At 37.6% G+C, this 10,079-nt stretch overlaps 1 protein-coding gene across 1 annotated transcript; it reads right to left on the minus strand.

Annotated features, from left to right (window-relative positions):
• Nucleotides 1–2,374: 2,374 nt before the first annotated feature.
• On the minus strand, nucleotides 2,375–9,565 carry LOC119192740 (armadillo repeat-containing protein 8-like; the record flags this gene model as incomplete). Its single annotated transcript, XM_037446499.1, is given in 10 exon segments — nucleotides 2,375–5,479; nucleotides 5,873–6,042; nucleotides 6,177–6,289; nucleotides 6,292–6,322; nucleotides 6,727–6,906; nucleotides 7,156–7,247; nucleotides 7,802–7,937; nucleotides 8,268–8,339; nucleotides 8,944–9,159; nucleotides 9,416–9,565. Coding segments are annotated over 10 exon segments (1,200 nt in total), but the record flags the coding sequence as incomplete, so codon positions are not given.
• Between the last annotated feature and the right edge of the window lie 514 nt (nucleotides 9,566–10,079).

Below are 10,079 nucleotides of genomic sequence, written 5' to 3' on the forward strand. Positions count from 1 at the left end.
GCTTAATACGATAACTGTCAAATAAAATTTACTTGAAACTTGTGAAACAGGCCATAAAGCAAATATGAAATAAGTCAACATCTAATTAGTTTCAGATTTCACAAATATAAGTAGCTTCTAATTTAAATTTTATGTTTTATATTATGAATTTATTACATTCTTAACTACTTGGTTAATTTTATAAATCCACAGACGCTGAATATCCTGAACGTAGTAACTTGCGGTCAAATTACAAACTGCGTTCTATCATTTGCATTTATAGGACTTTCGGTGTCTAATTTCAGGAAGTTAGGGCAACTCGCCACTGTGGGACGTTGTTTCATCAATATAATGCAAGTTGTTATACTTGTGCATAGCTAACAGTAACTGATAACCGTCCGAATTCCTGTAGGGCTTCAGTGAAGCTGAGTTTACTTAACTTTTGACGGACTCACCAGGATAATAATTATTAATGGAAGGAGAGTTACTGACCTTATTAACAACTTTAAAGGAATATAATAATATAAATTGCTATCAGCCAGTTATTTTTTGTTTTTAATACAATAACTTATTGCCTTGCATAGGAAAAGCAACTGACAACTGAGGCACGGCCGGAGCCAAAAAGCTTTTAAAATTTAAAATATCGTCAATAAGATGCTAAACAGGTCCTCCTTTTTCTAAGGCACCGGGAGAGGTCCTGGTAAGCGTGAGGGCCCTGATGGTTGCCCGGTTAGTACCCCCCCCCCTCCCTCGCCAACCCTCCCTCTCCTAGAGCCGCCTGCGGGCCTCTCAATTTTTCGGCTCCACTTAATCGAAAGCACCGCGGTGCATAACACTAAAATCAATTACTGAAATTATGTAGAGCCATCTATATTATCAAATATTTTGAAATAATACAAAAGAAAATACCTCTCTTCCGAATCCTTTGCTAATCTACTTCGGAACCGTAGTTGTGTTGCGGTACGTCTGCCATGCTGAAGTCTCAGGTGCGATACTGTCGGGTATTGATATTGGATTCAGCTGAGTAGCAGTCCAGATAATGTAGGTAGGTATGTGTGCCATTAACTTGACCTATCATAGCTGGCCAAATATGAGTATGATAACCAGAGTATTAGCTGTATCAATGATACGGTGCTCCTCTTAGCCCATTCGCTAATAATCTAACTGCGTGCACCTAACCTGACGACGTTACGTCCGAACGGTATTTCTTTGCTCCCGCTGAACAGGCACCCGGATGTTGGACATGCGGGACATTAATGGGCTGCACTAATTGACTGGCCTTTATGGAAAAAAGTAATCTGGAGCTAAGAGGACCTTCAACAAATTTTGATAAGCCTCCTCGATGGCAAGCTTCGCCACTTATGATACCACTCTGAACAGTGGCGAAGGGTGAAATTTTCCGACAGGGAACCCGACGAAATATATAGATATTAATATGCATAAATGCGATATGCAATCGAGCAATCGATCGTTCTATTAATAATTCGATTTTATATAAATTACGAAAAGAAAGCCAACAAGAATCAGATAATTTGAACACTTCGCCACTGCGTCATGCAATCTTTTGTTGTTTTCTTTTGAAACCGTACGGCAGCGCTTTGAGGTCCTGCGTTCCAATCCCGGGTCGGGCAAAGTGATATTTGGATTTTTCTGCTCAGCATCAACCCAGAGTCGAAATTTATGCCCAATATGGCGATAAGCTCGCCCGCTATCACATCATGGGACGGAACACACTTGGCGAAAATTGGGTGCCTTGGTTGCGCCTCTGTATACCTGTAACCGACTGAAACCGTACTGAGACATCACATCTCACCGATTTTCCCGGCGTACAATCGAATAAGCAGTAAGTAACGGCTAAGTGCAATTTACGCGGGTCAGGCGGTCCCGCGAGACACGTGCCGACCCCGTTACCGAGCTATGCAATCGATAACGAATCTCTATTATCTTCCGGCTACGTGTAGAATATTAATGTGCGTTGGTGCTGTTACAAATCAATGTGTGGGAGACGGTTTTTAGGGATCATAATTTTTTTTCAGATGGTACGATATAAACCGAGCTGTGAACTTTCTGGGTTATATTTGAATATAGACGTTTGAATGACAATCATATCTAAGCGACAATCGGTAAACTTTTGAGTAGAGCGATTGAAAATTTTATTTTAGTTAGAAAATTCATAATAATTAAACTATTCACTTAAATAGAGTCTGATAATATAAAAATTTACCTAGAGATATAAAACCTAAATCAAATGGTAGTACATAACTAATTTTCGGCAAAATTGTCGCGTAGATATTATTGCCTTTCAAGCGTCAATATTATCTATGTTTTTTTTTTAATATTGAATCCAGATTTGCTGAAGGTTACTCATTTATAGCAATATGAAATAAAACAACAATAATTTTGCATTATATTCGTATTAACATGAAAAACGTAACTTTGTCATAAATAATATATTCCATTTTTAGAAATAGTCAAATCGTGAAGCCGTAATAATTACATAGCTCCCATATAATACAAGGCATTTTATTATACAAAAATGATTATAAATAATTAATGAAAACGTGCAACACGAAATAAGTGCTACTAAATTTCCATTCGAGTAACAATGCCCGCGAAAACTCGAGACAAATATGACCTAAAATTTCTAGACTATCAGTCATTTGTTCGCAGTTAACACGTTCACTATGACGCCGGTTCAATAACTACCGTAGGATTTAACGAATCAGCGAGCAATGTAGAATACATTGAATTTATTATTAGGAACCTTTGTTAATTACTAATCCTCGTGAAATCAATCCCACAGTAAAATCACTAAGCGACGTGACTACATCGTCTTAAATACTTAGAACATTTTCTAAATATAGAAAAGACTAAGTATCACTGAATAAACTAAACGATTTATAGGGAACGTGTTAAATTACGTGCAATATTTAAACATATCTAAAGTTAAGCGCAAATAATTCTGGCGCGACGTCGTTGCAATGCAAATGTTGAATACTTAGAAAGTACGGCCCACAACGCGGAACTTTCTAGATCCAAGTAAATTTTATAATCCATTATTTTACTATCTTAAGGTGCACTTCCACGAACGATTTTCATGCGACAAAACAGCAGCTGTGATAAATATTTAATATAAGGACATGCTTTTTGCTTATCACTCATAAGAAAAAGCTATAGACTTTCATAATTGCCCATTTACAAAAAAGTACTTTGCCTATGCTATGACTATAATATCGCATGCTAAATTTAGAACGCACCTATTATTATACAGGTAATACCATTTAACTGAACGTTATCTATATTGTTTATTATCATACTGATTTCAATATGGTAATTATTTACTATCCGTCGCGAAACACTGGCGGAAGAATTCATTGTTATGGAATTTCCTAAAAAACGAGAGCAAAATCACCGCGGATTCTCGTTTATGGAAGTACCCCTTTACAATTAAAGAAACTGTTAATTGATTAACATGATGCAACGTTTAAAGCCTTATTATATTTGATTATGCGCCATTAAAATTTTACTACATATTATATTTGATTAAGCGCCATATGATTTTTCTAAATATTGCAAGCGAATTAAGTCATGATTTATACAGCCAATCGGCTTTGAAGAAAATAACATTAACTATTATACAATTTATTAAAACGAAATATACACACACAATGAGTATTATACACTATTAGACTCGTGAGTAAATGACAATGTTACCCCATTATTTACTTTATTCCAGTATACCTAAGGTCCATGTATATAAACTCAAGCTATACCAACATTGTCACCTCCTCAAAGCCAGTTACAACAGACGAATTTGTGTCATGCCAATGATATCAACACGTATAGGAAACATAAGCAGTTCCTTCCATCAGTTTCACTGACGCGTTATTTACACGAACAAATATTTTCACTAACAATGGAAGATATTATTACCGCATTGGCATATAGACGCGTCTAAAGAACAACATCGATGTTCTGACGCACTAGCACATATAGACAAATCATAAAATATGTACAACACTAATAATAGAATATTTAACCTTACATCGTAGAGTTAAAGTTCAGAATTTAATTCTCACGTTATCGATACTATTAAGATTAGTTACGACATGAATTTATCAATTTACACAATGATGAATAATCGTAATTATCTAAATACAACGTCGATTGAGATATTATAGAATCTACCATGTATAGCAACGCCAATATTGTGTCGTCTTTCCCATACTTGCGAGACGAATATTCGACTATTCACCAGACATTTTAGCCGAACTTTTTTAGCGTGGGTCTTGTCAAGATTTTTTATTTTTATGCAATATATTTACATTTATTGTAAAAACGATCTAGTTTTTACAACAGGACGTCTACTTGACGCATATCCCCACTAAGAAATTTCATTGGATAATCGAATCTATAAGCTCAGTCACTTATATATACACTGCAACTTGACTAAGAATATGATTAAAATGGCCTAAATAATCATGATTAATGCAACCTCAAATCTAATCGATTTCCTATCTACCCAATTAGTCTGACAATTCATCATGATAGGGCCTCGTTAAATCAACTTTATCAAGACCATAGAAAATTTCTCACGGTCATAGATACAAGTATGGGAGTCTTATTTAAACTCGCAATAAAGCAACATGTAAATACTACCTTTATATTCATAGTTCATACACAAAAGTATAGAGATTTCACATCGAAATATTCACTATTATGATTTCGTATGCCCGCATTGACTACGTAATAAATAACTAGAGTAGTTTCACTACATTATCGCTAGTTAATGCAAAATAATTGCGAGGAACTGTAGCACCTCTGTCGTTGGTAATGCATTTGTTCGACCGCTATTCTTGAGATTATCTGAAGTCATGACATGAATATCTACGTGATGCAATAATATTCGATAAATTTTCCCATAGTAGCATCACTTGAATTAACTATTTACATTTAACTATAGGTTTACAGACAACCCAGCTGCCCGCAATAGTTTCGGCATGTTACCAGCGGCATATTTACACTTTACGAATGCTCCTCGAACCATTCCACTTGTTTCTAGGGCGTAAAGAAAATATATTTACAACAGACACAATGTCGATCTACGATAGGATTACTTTAAATACGCAAGTCTGAGACAACGCATGCAAGCATGCTGCAACTCTTAATCTACATGATTAATTATTGGAACACGACGGCACCAAATCAATTATGATTTGAAATTAAATTAAATAGTACGAAGATTTCCTATGTATATAGGGTGATGTTTATAGTACACAATTCCTAACGTCAGTACAATATAGGTGTTGTCTATGGTGAGGTTGGCGTCGTCGTTTCCCCCTAAGTATTATGACTTGGTAGCTCACTGTAGTCACCGTTATAATCACAAGCTCACTCCTGTAGCACATCGCACGACAGTCACTTTCTCCTCGAGCGCTTGTGCTTGTGGCTCTTGTGATATTATGTGAACTCATTAAATTGCGCCAGCGCCGTCTTAACTCTGAAACAATGAAGTGGATTACAATTTGTAAATACAAAACAACACACAATATTTTCCTTTTATTTTATATTAATAAATGTATTTTGGTATCATTTTGAGTGGCAGTGGGACTGATAGCATGTATGTGAGCATACAGGATTACGTCAGACAAGATACTCAGCACGCCGATGTCGAGCAGGCACAACTGTAATGCGTGTGAGTGTGCGTACTAGTCGTACAAGTGGTCGGCGAGGCGAGAATGTAGTGTGTTTGATTGTGTGTGAGTGTGTGTGAGTGTATTTGAGTGTGTGTGAGTGTGTGCGAGTGTGTGTGAGTGTGTGCGAGTGTGAGCGAGTGTGTGCGAGTGTGTGCGAGTGTGTGTGAGTGTATGCGAGTTTGTGTGAGTGTACATACTTATCGTGTAGGTGGTCGGCGTGGTGTTGCGCGCGCAGGTGTCGCAGGGCGCGCAGCACGCCGAGGTCGGCGAGGCGCGCCTGTCGGGCGGCGGCTCCCGCTTCTCCGCGCCACACCAGGTTGCCCGCCGCGAACACGGCCGCCTCCTGTAACTTGCTCTCGGGATGTGCCTGCGCAGAAACAATACAACGTCACAACAGATATAACAGCATCATGGTTTGGTAGGAGTAAATTACAGGGTAATTATTAGCACATCATTATGTAAATTTGATCACAATTTTTGAAGTTATTAATCGATAGTTACCAGATAGTCGACGAGCTTCCTTAGCACATCCTCATTGGCCATGATGAGATCCTTAGCTTTCTCGCCGTCGCCAATATTGCCTAATATACACAGCGCTTGCTCCTTGACCTCCGCGGGTAAGATCCCTCTAACACAACTATCACAGCCTACAAAAGGATAACATGAAAATAAAAGATCTTTTTACGTATATATGATTTCAGCATTTTATACAGAATGTTACAGAATGGTGGTATAAAAAATTACCCGAAGTGTTTTAATAACTAAATTTCTAAAATAATAATAATTATTACAAATGTTTTTAAATTTATAGGCTTCATGTGTTACCACTGTTTTGAATATTTTTTATTCTAATTTCTCTTACGAGAAATATGGTCGATTATTCTTAATTTCAGAAACGCTGCCCTTATGTCCCCAACTCAAAAATTACGCTGTAAATTGTTAATTTCATATTGCAAGTTTATATTCAATAGTCTCAATTATTTAAATAATATCCGAAACAGCCTGTATACTCTGTCTGTTGTTGCAATAAAATATTTTTAAAAATATATACCTGCATAACTTGCGAGGAATATTCGCTCATAATAGCATCGATGTGCTGCCTGGTGGACAGCAGGTTCCTCAACAGGCCCAGGGTCTTCATTATCACTCGCGTGTCACTGTCTCCCAACAACCTGAACATCTGCTCCGTGCCCAAGCAACATAGGATGCGTTGCTTCACTTTCTGTTCCGCCTGTAAGCATGAAAAATTGATTATCGACCAATACTGATGGCTTTTAAAGCTGTAATTTTAAGGTATAATATAATAGGGTATTATCGCTATCCTCGTGGGAGTACCCAGGAGGGAAATGGCAGCTGTCCCATAACCCATGATTTTGTACGCCTAATGACTTATGACTATAAAAAATTCTTAATCTTGCACCCATGACCTAATCCAAAATTTTTGCTTTATAAGATCATATAAAAAATAAAGAAAATATACCTGGAAGGCCATGTTCATTAGCGCCCATATGCCGTTGAGCCTTAGCGCGGCCTCGGGCCTCTTCGTTAGGTTGCACAACATTTCTACAGCACCTGCCAACAAATCTTTATAATGTTAATCTAAAACATCTGAAATTTGGAACAAACACTGGACAACATACTTTTATATGATCACTTGTAAATTGATATCCTGATACAGGATGTCTCAATTTGCACCCAATGCGAGTATATTGGGGTAAGTCCGAATCATGGGTTAATACCGTTACTAAAATTATTGCTTAAGGCGATACCTCAAGGTCCATTTTCATACATTTTGTTTCACCTTTAATCTGGGTAACTAAACAAGTATTGGCAAGTAAAGAATTTAAATTTACGTCTAGTTAGTGATTAGTTCTCGCAGTTGAAAGAAAAACGTAAAATAATTAATAATCATGGATATTTCGGCCATTAAAATTTTATATGACGAAATTGAGGTATCGCCTTAACCCTAACTAGAACAAATAAAGAAGCCATTTCGTTATAGTACATTACGAAATAGTACTTTATACTGTTGTGTCCCAGTTAGGAAATTTCATTGAATCAACTATCTTCCCTGTGATCCGAACTTGCCCCAAAATACCACATATCAACAAATAATTGAACCACACCTTGATCCAACATTGGCTCCTTGGCGGGTGAGAACTCTAACAAGAGATTGCACAATGTAGATGAACCGACGGTAAGTAGCTCAGTTCCGGGGGAATCTGTGAGGAGTTGCATGAGAGGTTTCCATACTGAATGGTCCTGTAAATAAACAGAAACTATATTAAATAAAAAAATTGGATATTCCCTTCTGTAAGATTTTTCCAATTATTGCAATTCTATTGTTTTGAAACGTTTATAGAAATTGAAATTTTTATTCATTATAAACTATAAAGTTTAAGAGTTTTTCACTTTTCATGATGTATACAACAGGTTTTAAAATTAGGGCCAATGATTAAATCCTCATTCTGATACACTCTATGTAATCTTTAATTAAAATCCTATCTATTTACTATATAACAATAATCCATAAACAAAAATCCAATGTATTTACTACATAATAGATAAATCAGTATGTGTGTGAATTGTTACCTGAAATGTGGTTCTGAGTTGTTGCACCGATCTGGACAATGAATGTAAACACCTCACTGCCGCTAACCGCACCTGAAATAACATGTTTCCATCAATATAATGTACTGAGTAGTGTTTTAATTCATTGTTACATAAATCTATCGCGCTTGCATTTGCACATAAACAGTCGCGACACTAATATAATAATTGCAATTTCTCACAAAGGGTATACTATAAACAGCCTATTTATATAGCACTAACTAGTCTAAGGCTCCGCCCAAGAAATTTTAGTAGTAGTTGAGTAGCGCGCCGCCATAATACTCAGCGGCATCGCGCGCCACCCCCGCACCCCGCTGGAAAGCCTGCGGATAGCGCCCGCGTCCATCGCTCCGCGCTCGCGCAGTGCCCGAGTCACTCTCCCGGGGTGGAAGCGAGGCTCGTACACTTCAGCCTACACTGTTTTTTTTATGTTAGTACCTAATGCTGTAGTGTTCAGTGTATTAAAATTCATAATATTCGGAACACAGTGTTTTGGCATTATTTCCCTGCCCCGACGAGGCACTCAAACCATACACCCAAGCGATAAATGTTCTGTTAGTGAAAGTATACAAAATAATTTCAATTGAGGTAACAACCTACACAGAAACTCACAAACTTTGCCACTTTAAAACGTTAAGTATAGTTTAAAATCAATCACCGCTGGCTCGGAGTTGTTCATGCCGTCGACGACGTGCACCATGAGTCCGTGGGTCTCGATGATCATCTTGCGGATGTCCTCGTCGTTGGCGCCGAGCGAGGCGAAGCACTTGAAGGCGCCCTGCTTGGCGGCCGCCGACTCGCACGTCACGATGTCCGCCAGCGAACTCATCAGGTGGTTCGATATGGCCGCGAGGCGTTGCAGCGCCGTGTCCACCTGCAAACAACAGTGGAATATTTATATTTAAAGAACGCAATTCACTGATGTATTATGTATAATTTTGTACGTCAGTTAAAAGTTTTAGAGCGTAGTTGTACCACAGTACGACAACACTAAGGTCCAGGGCTCGCATCCCAGGTCGAGCAAAGTGATATTGTGTTTTGCTGTGTATTAGCTTGGGGTCAGGAATTTGCACCAAATATGGTGATAGGTTTGCTCCCTATTACTAATTTTAACAATGTGTACTACTTACTTCAGCTAAATAGGCAAGAGTTTCGGCGGCTGACGCTCGTATGTCCTCGGGCATTTCCTTAGTACATAGACGAGCTAAACATGGCAACGCTCCAAACACCACTCTGGGAACAAAAACATTATTGGTTTTAATTGTAAACAAGTGACCAGACTAAAGCCTGTTATAAACACGTTATATTAGATTGGCGAATAAAAATAAACTTAGTTTCAATGGCCTAAGGTTTTATAATTAGCAAAATTATACGAAAGATAGAATGATGTTAAGAAGAATTAAGAGTTCTTCACTTCACATTCCACTATGAGGGAGGGAAGAATAAAGCCCCGTATGTGAAATTTCAATCGTGTTACTTTATCGCTAAGATAGTTAATTAATGAATACATGTACTTTTACGCCACATTACTGTAAATGATTATTATTTTCCTAGCCATAAAGATGCAAACTACAAATAAATACAACGACGAATGTAGTCACTAACTTCACCCCCGCCATATTTTTTGTAATAACCAGTTTTGAAATACGAAGAGTAGGTAAAAAGTTTATAAAATGACCTTATTCAACCTTAATCTAGATTCGATACAAGAATAAACCAATCAGAATAAGTCATTTGCAAGGTTGTCAAAATACTTTGTTCTGATTGGTCCTTTCTCGCGACGGATCGAAAAAG

Source organism: Manduca sexta, unplaced genomic scaffold, assembly GCF_014839805.1.
Source record: "Manduca sexta isolate Smith_Timp_Sample1 unplaced genomic scaffold, JHU_Msex_v1.0 HiC_scaffold_3096, whole genome shotgun sequence".
NCBI lineage: Eukaryota > Metazoa > Arthropoda > Insecta > Lepidoptera > Sphingidae > Manduca > Manduca sexta.